Source organism: Petaurus breviceps, unplaced genomic scaffold (genome assembly GCF_028583685.1).
Source record: "Petaurus breviceps papuanus isolate PSGF00001 unplaced genomic scaffold, PetGlider_PUasm1.0 90823, whole genome shotgun sequence".
NCBI classification, from domain to species: Eukaryota; Metazoa; Chordata; class Mammalia; order Diprotodontia; family Petauridae; genus Petaurus; species Petaurus breviceps.
The window spans coordinates 7,423,865-7,436,318 of record NW_027187352.1 but is presented as its reverse complement, the minus strand read 5'-3'; the positions used below and the strand labels follow the sequence as shown (position 1 = coordinate 7,436,318).

The 12,454-nt window shown below is 39.3% G+C and overlaps 1 protein-coding gene across 5 annotated transcripts in view; it reads right to left on the bottom strand.

The window, feature by feature from the left end:
• ACER3 (alkaline ceramidase 3) overlaps window positions 1–12,454 on the bottom strand; it is a 205,150-nt gene that overhangs the window by 132,326 nt on the left and 60,370 nt on the right. The window contains exon 2 of one of the 5 annotated variants that reach the window (XM_069070903.1): window positions 11,008–11,168. The exons of 3 other annotated variants lie outside the window; for them this stretch is intronic. In XM_069070903.1, coding sequence (XP_068927004.1) covers window positions 11,008–11,098 — 91 coding nt within the window. In that variant the 5' untranslated portion in view covers window positions 11,099–11,168. Of the gene's footprint in view, window positions 1–11,007; window positions 11,169–12,454 lie in introns of those variants that run through there. One more of the 5 variants, XM_069070906.1, reaches the window with a different exon arrangement.

The following is a 12,454-nucleotide window of genomic DNA, read 5'->3' as shown; positions in this document are numbered from 1 at the left end:
GTAGTTTAAAAAGTTGACATACTAAGATGAAAACAAATTCTCACTAATGTGTTATCTATGAAACAGGTTCAGAGTATGAAAATGTGATATCTGAAGCAGGAATAAGTGTTGAGAACTCATAAGATAATTACTACCATTTCTTTCCAGGGCAGAAAGGAAGAAATGAACCCTTCCAACCATGACTTCTATTTTCTAAGGTCCCTTCCAGTTCCAATAGCCTATATAATCTTATTGGGGGAAAACAGCTACTGAGTATTCCTAAGCTAGGACCACAAATGAAAACGTTCATAAATTAAAGGTTTCTTATAACAAACAGGAAGGGAAAGGGATGTTTTTTTTTTCTTGTAGAGATCCATTTATTTTATATTAACAAAGAGGAAGGCATCCCTACCTGACATTTTGGCTTGTTTGCCTGGAGTTTAAAACTTCCAACATTGCCTAGAACATGAGGAGTTTCATCAAATCAAGTTATGGGGCATTTAAGGAGAAAAGGAAGTATATAAAATTGTTCATGCTTTCTAATAATTGCAGGGAAGTCACCAATAAGGATTTCATGCATGTCTGTGCATGGTGTAGAACCAAGTGGTGCAGCAGCAAACACCCCAGCATCCCCAGGGTGGCTGCCAACACAGGCTCTTAGATCTGCTTTTCTAAAGGAAAGCAACTCAAAATGTGTTAACAAATATTGCTTTAATCAATCAAATACATCATTTACCTAGTTCAGGGGAAAAAGTCAGCACCCCAACTTCAGAATATACAGAGATTACAAACAGAAATCACAAGACAGAGTAATATTTCAAGCAGACAGGCCTCCAACTGTCCAACCATTACATCCATACCTAGTCAGTCACCAGAAAGGGAAGCATCAACATCTGGGTTTTTCAAAGCCAGGGGGCTCTCAATGGCTGCCCAGTCTCATCTGGTCAAATCACACAATACTTCTCAAAGTGAGCCCCAAAATAAAGCCTCCCATCAGGATTTATATAGCCTTCTGGGGGTCACAGAATGTAACAAACCTCTTGACCCACTGCCTAATCACAAAGTATCTCCTGAAAAACAAGCCTCCCTCCACAGGCTCCAGGTGCACTTAAGCCTATCAAATGGCCTAGGGGCAGGGAAGATCTTACTCAATACAATCTTAGAAAGATGGCAACAACATAAATTTACATTCCCATTACAAGTGGTCAAACACCTTTATACCTCTTGATGAAATTTAATCCATTAAGCTCTTCTGAAAAATCATGGCCTCTAATATTGTACAGGAAAGAAATTAAATTTCCACTAACACTTCAGTGCTGCTCTACAAATTTTTCATTGTCTACAAAAGGGTTCATGCCAATTATCCTATTAAATCACAAAGCCTAAGTTCTAGCAATTAAAAAAGGGATAGGTTTCTTCTAATACATTTGCTACTGCAATGAACTACAGTTCAAAGATTTCCATCTTGTCAACTAAGCATGAGAGAACCAAGCAGAGTTTCAATCTGACTTACCCCATCGTAAGGAGGAATAAAGATTCTTTAAAGGATCTTAATTCCCTAGAATAAGGGAAACTCTTTATTATGCAATCTAAGTTTTTCTGGGCATTAAAGGCCTCATTTTCATGTACATACTGTGTATTAAAATAATGAGTGCATGCGTCTTCCCTCCCCACCCCCCCCCCACTAGATGATGAGCTCCATGAGAGCAAGGGATAGTTTATTTAAGTGTTTATGTTTCCCATAGACTAGGTACACTGTTGTCTACAAATGAACAAATGTTCCTTGAATGAATGAAAGCAAAGCAGTGTAGTGCAGTATAGTGGGAAAAGCACTGGATCTGAAATTAGGACATCTAGGGTAGATTTCTTACTGTCTCCTAAATAGGTCCCATAGCTTCCTGCCTTGGTGTTTTCGCTCATGACATTCTTTATACCTAGAATGGCTTCCTCCATATCCCATTGTAATGTAATGCCAAAAGAAGGCAACTTCCCAGGTTCAAAATACCAGCATAGGTGCTCTCTATTTTATTCAGTGACAAACCAAGAACAGAGAAGATCAAAACATGACATCATTCAAAATACAGCATTTACTAAGCGTGATTAAATAATCTCCAAGTACTACCCCACCCCAGGACCTTCCAATCATTCAATCAATTACAAAGTCTCTGTTCTAAATACTTCTCCACCCCTAGGCTATACCTTAATTTAATCCACCACAAAGCCCCTCTTCTCAAATGGAGATTAGTTTCCAAACATAAGGTCAAAAGTTCCCCACCCCTGGATCACAATTGAATCTACCCCAGAGTTACATCAAGTTTAAACACAGCACTTAATACCCAAATGGAGATCTTTTCTTCATCTTGACAGAGGCAAGTTCTCAGCAATCTTAGTTCCTGGGGAGACAAGGCTTAGCAAGGCCATAAGATACATTGCCAGTCCCTTCATGAATTCATCCTCTGTCTGTAGAACAGTCCTAGAACCCCTGAACACATTAGCAAAGCCCTCTCCCAGGATTTCTGCAAACATACAACAAGAAAATCCTTCTTCAGGGCTTCTGAACCAACAGAAAGGCTCCCAGACCCCTGCAACAACAGCACTGTCCTTCACCAGTGGACAGTATTCACTCTGTCTGCAGGACAGTCTCCAGACCCCTGCAACAACAGCACTGTCCTTCATCAGTGGACAGTATTCATTCTGTCTGCAGGACAGTCTCCAGACCCCTGCAACAACAGCACTGTCCCTCACCAGTGGACAGTATTCACTCTCTGTCTGCAGGACAGTCTCAGGGCTTCTTAACCAAATGCCAGGTTCCAGGACTTCTTCAACAGGACAGTCTTTCACCAGTGGACAAATCTGGCAAAATAACATCAAAACAGACAGACAAAGTACCAGTAAAACAGCCATGTCTCCTCAGTCCTTGGCAGCTCAGGGGGCAGGTCTCAAAAGTCCAGGGCAATTCAAAGCGGCCACCAGCAATTCTCTTAGTCTCTCTCTCTCCACGAGGTGCTGCTTCCAAAAAGATCTTCCGCCTCTCTCTAGTGTCTCTCCAAATCTACCTCACCAGCTCCTCCCAGTTCAGGACTTTCTTTTCACATCAACAAGCCCATCCCACAGGTGGGATTAACAAACTCTGGGTTTTAACACAATCAATTTGAAAACCAAGCCAATACAGGGGAATCTTTAATTGCCATTACTATCACACCCATCTGTACCTGTTGATTTCCTCTCTGTCCTTCAAGATGGAAGTCTAATTCCATGTTCTCCATTAAGCCTTTCCTGATTTCCCCAGAAAAGAGACTCATCTGCTTTAACAATGTTTTATACTCTTCTTATATTTTAACCTACATTTAATTTGTATTATAATTATATTTGCATTATACTGTAATTATGTTTAGTTACTTTCTTAGACAGTGTGCTCCTCATAGAAAGGTGCTAAGTCTGACTTATCTAAACTTTGTTTCTACCTGAAGCTTCATGAACTTTGTTGAACCAAATTGTAGTTCCTTATGGCTGGCAACATAGATTTACTTACAAGCACTCATTGAAATAACTCAATATAATGATGCACTTTGAGATCCAGGAAAAGATATTTGGAACTACAGACTAGGTTCAAATCTCAGCTATACACATATGGTTGTATTACTTAGTACCAGCATAATAAGTCAAGTCACTTCCCCCTCTGGGCCTCTGTTGTTTTCTCTTCTGTAAACTGAGGAGAATTAGGCTAGAAGCTCTCTAACCTGTAATTTAAAATATGAAACAAAGAATAATAGAATTGTGTGGGACCTGACCATCTCATTAAAAAAAAAACTCCTTATTTTATAGAGGAAAAACTCAGGCTCATCAAAAGTAAATAACTTTCACAATACGGCTTTGGGAGGAAAGGGACAGAAATAGAGGTCTTCTGACTCTTGGTCTAATGCTTTCCCCACTACATCAATTTATATTTCTGAAAGTGAGTAAAGAATACATCTCCTCCTCTGCATTTGGGAAGAGGAACCTGCTTTCATATTTAATGAAAAAGCAAAAGTAAAAATACTTCCAACATCTGATTCTCAGCCAGTGATAAAGCTGAGTATATGTAATTATAATTACCATATTACTTTGAAAAAATAAATCTTTACTACAAGCCTGTGAAGTGAATATGATAGAATTTTGGACCACACAAAGTCAAATGCTATCCTGTCAGTCAGCAATTAAAGATTTACCTCAGACCCATCTAATGTGATTATGACAGGGGTGGAGTTCAGGGCACTTGTTTTATTATACCTGAAATGGACCTAGACCTACAACAAGTCATTATTTTACATCAGTCAGTGAGGATCCCTCTCTCTGATGACACTTTCCAGTGACAAGTGAAACAGGTCACCTAGAAAGGAAGAATCTCCCTAAAGGAAAAATCTCCTTTTTTCTCTTCTAGCTAATTCCAAATTGGAATTTGGAAGACAACAAATTCTCAGAGTCCCTGCATGAAGTTACCACATAAAACTTTTATAACAACGAGCCTGACCATATCATCTCTTTTTAAAGGAGTCTGTATTACTGATCTCAGTGGATACTAAGATAAAACAAAGCCACTGGAAATGATGAACCAAACTGAATTCAAGTCAGCTAAGAGTGCTGAGAAGAGACTTCAGCGGCAATCAGGGAAAGCTTGCTAATTCTTTTACAAAACATACTATGAAGAAAACATACAACTTGAAACCCCCAAACTCTGACATTAAAATATTGTTGCATTCAACCTATGGCAAGCTACACATTTCTAAATCATCCAGAGTATAAACGAAATCATTCCCTTAATTAAGGATCACAATCCTTATTAGGGCTTCACAAAGGCTTGAAAACAAAGTTTCAATAGGTACTTGGTCATGGACAACTCCTTTTCAAAGTGAAATCATACCAGGGGAAAGGTCCTCTATAAAATAAAAATAGGTTAAATGCATATTATATAAAATTAGCTTTCAAAAGGTATATTTAAAGGAAAACTATCTAACTGAAAATAGAACTTAAATTTGGGGGATTGTGGAAAAGGGTTGAAATTACTGAACAACAAATTGTAAGAAAAGCCTCAAAGTAGTAACTTATTTTTAAATAAGCATTTGAGCAGACCTTGAGAGAGTCCTAGAGACCAGGTGTCCATAGTGTAGTGGAAAGAACACAACTTTTGAACTTGGAATTCCTGAAGTCCTACACCTGCACACCTGGTACAGCCACTGCCTTCCTTGGTGACCATGGTTAAAGTCAAATCTTCTCTTCTTGGCCTTCAGTTTCTTCATCTGTACAATTAAAAGAACAGACTAGATAGGATTTGAGATCCCTTATGGATTTAACTAAATAAGGAAAAATAGATTGTTCTAACAAAGAATATAGAATCTTAGAGCTAGAAGGGGCCTTAGAAAATAGAATGTAATTCAAAGAACTGAGAATGTTAAATCTGTTTTGTTGTTGTTCAGTCATTTCAGTCCTGACTCTTTGTGACCCCACTTAGGATTTTCTTGGCAAAGATGCTGGAGTGGTTTGCCATTTTCTTCTTCAGCTCATTTTACAGATGAGGAAACTGAGGCAAACAGGGTTAAGTGACTTGGCCTGGGTCACACAGCTAGTAAATGTCTGAGGCTAGATTTGGACTCAGGAAGATGAGTCTTCCTGACTTCAGGCCCAGTCCTCTATCCACTGCACCAACTATTTTTCTCTTAAAAGGGAACCCTGACCCACTTCATTTCTGATCTGGACAGCAGAGCCTCCCCTGGCAGCCTGGAGGCCTTCATTACCACCTCTCCAAGGCACTTACCATATTGGTGTGAGCCTTAGTTTGGACACCCAACAGGCTTAGCCCACTACAGCTCAGAACTACCAAGTTTAAGAACTCTACCAGCTTCATCTTCCCTGATAGCAAGGACCATCAGCATGCACCACTGTACCTGGTAACCAAATATGAAAACACAGACAATATTTTTTTCCTAGTAGCCCTGGGAATTTCTGTCATGAGCAGGAGGGTCTGCCATTATCTGTTATCTGGAACCTTGATTCATTTTCCAATTACTCAGGACTTTAGGGAATATTCCAGGTGACAGTCAATCAACATTTATTAAGTGCCTACTTTGAAATGCTGGGAATACAAATAAGAAAAAGAAAAACAGTTCCTGTCCTCAAAGAGTTAATGGGGGAAGACAACACACAAGAGAAAGATGAATGGCAGGAGGTGGGATGGGGAAGAGCTGGGGGAAGAAGTGCTTGAAGAGGGGGTGTGGTAAAGTCCAGTCCAAAAAATGTGGCGGGGTAGGAAATAAAGAGTAGCTAGCCCAGGAGCCCCTCCAATCAGAGGAAGAGAGGGTATCTGTTGAATACCTAGTGTGGATATGCACCAAACACTATAGGGCAATAAAGTGGAAGACCTAGATACTACTCTGAATCATCATATAAATTCCCAAATGCTCTCTCTCTTCATGCGGAAACATGTTAATAAGGACATATCAATAAGAATAAATCTATTGAAAACAAAGAGCTATGGAGATACAAACTAAAGGAATAAGGATTATGGGAAAACTTTGGAAAGTTTTCTTGGAGGTGCATTTTATGCCATATTTTGGAAACAGTTGAGGGGAGGTTGGTGGAAATAAAGGGATTATTATTCTAGGTGGAGGGAATTACTATGAATTCAGTGAGACTAATAAATTAAATTGGTGAAGGGATGGAGTGTGCTCTAGAACTTCCAGAAAGGAAGTTCATTACACATGACATGTTTACAATATTATATGTAGAGATGATCTATTCAGGGATGCATAGATCTCAGCACCTCAAAATCTCGCAAATATTCTAGTCTAGCAATGGCTCAAAGCATCAAGTGATCATTGAGCCTTCATTTGAATCTTTCAAGTAAAAGGTATCTTGTTATTTTGCAAAAGAGCCCATGAGATTTCTTACATATATCTATTTCTTAAGAAGTCATTCGAGACATTGAGCAGATCTACCTCTCTACAATCTGGCCCACCTAATAACTGCATACATAAAGAAATGTCATATATTCTACACATATAACAATAACTCACATGAATGCAATTCTGTAGTTTATACTACAGCCCTCTAAGGTAGAGATGAGGAGCTTGAGAGCCAAAGAGATTAGGAGACTTGCCCCAAACCAAGATTCCAACCCAGCTCTGACTCCAAACCCAGCACCCTTCCACACTAGACCACAGCACTTCTTCAGGAAAGTGAGGAAAGTGTATGCATAAACCACTGATCAGGCCTAGTATGCATAAGATACAGCAAGAACTTGTTGAGCACACATGTATTTATTTGTTGACTGGACAGGAATAGATAGAATTCACTTTTTTATTATTAGCTTTCATTTTCACTTCTTAAATTTCTATCTCCATTTTTATTTCTCCATATTGTTACACTGGCTAAATAAGCAACATGGAGACCTGACACAGCATCAGGCCCTCTGAACTTCAGAGTATTTGTAAAACATTCAAGTTTTATGAAGACCTATTTCACACTTTTGTTGCAGAGGTCAGTAAGGCACAGCAGAATGGGCCGAATCAGAAACTGGGCGGAGCTGACCTGAGTCACTCATTGGCTTTCTGAGCTAGGTCAGTTCACTTCTCCTCAGCTGGTTCACCAGCAATGATCAAATGCCATACACAGGGCTGGAGGATGGAGTGGGAGTACAAGGTGGAGCTGGATTCTAGAGTTCATGGACAAGTCAAGTGTAATAAGGCTGAAAGGATAAGACTGGACCAGAGGACAAAGGGGTTTAAGTACCAAAATGGAACTTGTTTCATCCTCTAGAAAATGTTAGAATTGATGTTCCATCATGTAGTTCCTTCCAGTTCTAAGCTCCTGGGTTCCCAAAAGAATTTCCCAATTCTATTACTTGATTTACTACATTTAATAAAGTATCTTATCCTCTTCTAACTAATGAGGGTTTACTATTGTAAAATGGCAAAGCAGCCATAATAAATCTGCTGATTTCACTAAAAATATCAAATAAACTTCTTTTAACATGCATTGGTTACTTTAAAGATGAATGGAACAGGGATATACAGAACTGAATTTGGGATTGAAATTCAGGGCCAAATATATGTATATCTCAAAGGAAGAATGTCTTCTAGAGAAGTAAAGTACTGTGGCCTCTCAGAGCATGCTGAGATACGTAAGTAGTCTACATAGGAAGGAAAAGCATATCAGATTAAATTCTTACTGAAATTGCTTGCTCCCACTTAAGACAAGAAGCAATCACAAACAAGATATAAAAATTTTAAATGAAAAAGTTAATAGACAAACAGCCTAAGATTAACTACACTTAATTGGAATTGACTTTGGAAACAGGGATGATTTAGGAAAGAAGATCCAAGCCTGTAAAAACTACTACTGGAGAGGCTAAGGCTGGTAACTCACCTGAGCTCAGGAGTTTTGAGCAGCAGAAGGCTAAGCTGATGGGATGTCCTGCATAGAATCTGTATTCAATTGAATGGGAAAGAGTGGGGTACTGGGCTGTGTAAGGAGGGGTAATCCTGCTCAAGTCCAAGGCAATGAAGACCAAAGCTCCTATGCGACTGGTAGTGGATACCTGTGAGCAGCCACTACACTTCTGGACAACATGACATTGGAAGAAACAGAAAAAGGAAATGAAAGAAGAAAAGAGAAAGAAAGAAAAGAAGAAAAGAAAAAAAGGGAAGGCAAAGAAAGGAAGGAAAAAAAAGTAAAGAAAAACAGGGACAACACAGGAGCAGAGGAAAAGACAACACACACTGATTAAGTGCTTACTCCATGCCAGGCTTGCACCTCTAACTCCCTATTAGATATCTTGAACTGGATGTCCCACAGAGATCTCAAACTCAATATGCCCACAACTTAACTCATTATCTTTCTCCCAAACTGTCTCCTTTTCCTAAGTTCCCTACTATTGCTGAGGGCACCACTATCCTCCCAGTCACTTGGGTTGGAAAGCCCAGTGTCATCCCTTAGTTCTCACTCTTGCCTCTCTCATCCAATCTGCTGACAAGTTCTTTTGATTTTTCTCTCTCGAATCCCTCTTGCATATGCCCTCTTCTCTCCTCTGACACTGCAACCTCCTATTCCCCCAACTCACTGGCAGGCTGTAATGTCTGAAATACTGCAATAGCCTGCTAGTTAGTCTCCCTGCCTCAAGTCTATCCCGACACTAATCCATTTTCCATTCAGCTATCAAATTAACCTTCCTAAAGTTCAGATCTAAATATGACAGCTCCCTATTCAATTTACTTCAGTGGCTCCCTGTTATTTCAGATATTAGATGCTGTTTGGCATTCAAAGTCCTTCACAACCTGACTCCTCTTCTACCTTTCCATTCTTCTTACAACTTGTCCAGGGTAGCACAATTATTAAGTATCTGAGGCCAGAATTCCTGATTCCAAGTCTACCTAGCTACTGCTTTGACTGCCTAACTAACCTCACACCTCCTCTCTTCCAAGAGGAGAAAATTAAATTAATATTTTTTCCTCTTCAAAAATTTTTAGAATTATGAGACCTAAAACGTCACCAAGTCTGAGCACTACCAACAAAGTAAATTCAATCTAAAACATCTGCAAATACACAGTCATCCAGACTTCACTTCAATAACACCAGTGCCTAATAGCTCACTACTCTTCACAGCAGCCCATTCTACCCTGGAACAGATGGAGCTGTCATGAAATTTTTTTTATGTGCTGCTGAAATTTGCCTTCCAGAAAATCTCCTACTCTTTCCCCCACCCCATTTGCTTGCTTCTGCCCTTTGGGGCCCACATACTGATTCACTTATTTGTGTGCTATCAAACGAAAAGAGAAAGCATTTTCACAGACCTTTTAGCATGGGGAGGGGGGTTAATTTCTTTTATTCTTAAAAGTTTTGTTCTAATCTTGGACTACACCTTGCAAAGTCCAAAATATAGACAAACCTTTGGTTACAACCAACTCTATAGCAGATTAATTGGAGGCCTTTTTATTCAGTTCTTTTAAATCCATATTTCCATATAACCTGCGCTTCACTGTGCAGCATGACAATTGTGCATATTTAGATTCAATGAATAAACAGAAGTCATGTTGTTGTTTAGTTGCTTTTTAGTTATGTGCCTGACTGTGACTCCTTTTAGGGTTTTCTTGGCAAAGATATTAGAATAGCTTGATATTTTCTTCTTTAGCTCATTTTACAGATGAGGAAAACTGAAACAAACAGGGTTAAGTGACTTGCCCAGGGTCACATAGCCAGTAAGTGTCAGAGATCACTGATTTGAACTCAGGAAACGGAGTCTTCCTGACTCCAGGCCTGGCACTCCACATACCATGTCACCTAGTGCCCAAATGGAAGCTATACATATACAGAAAAAAGAATTCACTTTTCAAAATACACTACATTATTTTCAACAAAACAAGCTACTATGTCTCTGGTAAATGTAAAATCAATCTCTTTCCCCTCAAAGCATTTCTGACAATGTTTCATCTAAGGTTTTTCAACTATATAGACCCACTCAAGGTCAGTTCTTGCCTCCACACTTTAGGAACTACCTAAAGTCAGGCAGCTTATTTGGGGAGGAGCCATGAGGAAGGGCTAATGAGGCAAGGAACACTGATGTGGCCTGCAGAACAGACTGTTTGCACTGAACTGTTCAGCTCTGCAGACCATGCTTTGAGATATAAGGGCTTCGTTTTGGCCCAGTTTCAACACAAAACACACTTGGTAAAATGATCTTAAGTTCAATTGGGAATACAACTGTTACCAATCTCAAGAAAGCCTAAATGTTGCATCTGTCCATTGAGACTAACATAGCTTTTGTTTGCTAAGATATAGCTACCTTTAGAGAAGACAATAACAAATAACAAAAATGCAGACAGAAAAAAATCATGCTGAATAACAAAGCACCAGAAAAGTGCACGAACAGTGAGGGATAAGCTGAGGTGACAAAGAAGTCGGTCACCAAATGTTAGAACTTTAGATATCATCTAGTCTAATTCCTCTATTTCCCAGAAGAGGAAACTGATGCCCAAAGAGATTAAGTGACTCACTCACCCAACACCAAACTGGGAGGAGACTGTAGGAAGCAAGGTGCAGGTGAAAGTGGGCTGAATTTGGAGGCAGAGGACTCAAGACTGAACATCATCCTTTGCAAATTACGTACTGCTCTTGTGATCTTGGTGGTGTCAGCTAACCAACAGGGACCTGAGCTTTCTCTGGAAAATAAGTGTTAGACAAGACAACTTTTAAGGTCCTTTCCATGCTTCAATGAACCTATGAACATGGGGTGTGCCCTGAGGAATGGCAATGGACAAAAGGCCTAATTTTCAAAAAGGATAAGGTAGACTCTGAAAATTATAAGCCAGTAAACCTGATTTGGATTCCTAGGAAAACTATTAAATGGATTAAAAGATAACTTTATGAAACTGGCTATCCCATTTAGGAGGGAAAGAGAACTGGTCAAAGAGACTCAAAAGAAATTCTGGCTCTGTTGATAATCTGTCATGTGATTTCAGGCAAGCCGTTTCTCTCCTTAGGGTCACAACTGCTTCACCTAAGATATGGGAGGATTAAATTACATGATGTCTAAGGTTCCTTCCAGTTCAAACATTCAATCAAATGAGATAATACATGTAAAGTACTCTGTAAACCTTAAAAGCCATTTATGTGAGTTATTATGCTCTACAATCCTATGTTCTGACATCCTTTTAGCTCTCACATTACAGTTGCTGTGAGGAAAGGGCTCTATGAGCTGCAAAGAATTATATAAATATGAATTATTTTGTTCTGAGGCCCCTTTACAGCTTTAACATTCCATATTTTATGTTTTAGCATTCTCCATACTAACGTCCCTTCCAGCTCTAGTATAGGCTCTAACATTCTAAAGTTTTATGACTCTATGAGTATTTATAGATACATACACGTCCAGAAAACTACAACCAGAAATATTTGGGAGGAAGGGGGAGGAAGAAGAAGAGAAAGAGAGAAAATGCCATGACAAAACTTACTTTAAAAAAAAAAGAATTTCATTGTTACAAGATTATTTCAAAAAGAAGAGTATTTTCTATCAGTCACACATCATTTCAACCTCACTGTTTTATTTTAGTCTTATACCATGGAAATGGTAGAGGAGGACTACAAGTCAAACTTCTCTTGGTCTATCACACAGAGAAGCTTTTTAGAAATGCTTCCTGCTGATCCATGATGCCTCTAATTCTTAATACTGTTTGAGTACTGGCTCCCAGGCTCCTTTGCTCCTAAGCCTGGCAAGCCTTGCCATTCTGTAACCTTTCCCCTACTTTACTGTTCCTGACAGTTTCGAAGGAAAGGAAGTGCATCACTCTTGATTTCTTAGCCACATGACATGGTTTTCCATTGCCCACTGGATATTGTGTGGAATCCTGCAATAAAGAGGCAGTGAAGTCACAACTTGAAACTACTTCTCTCTGTGCACAGCAGGCCTGACTTGATTCTGAGGTGGGACATCCTTATCTTTAGGTAA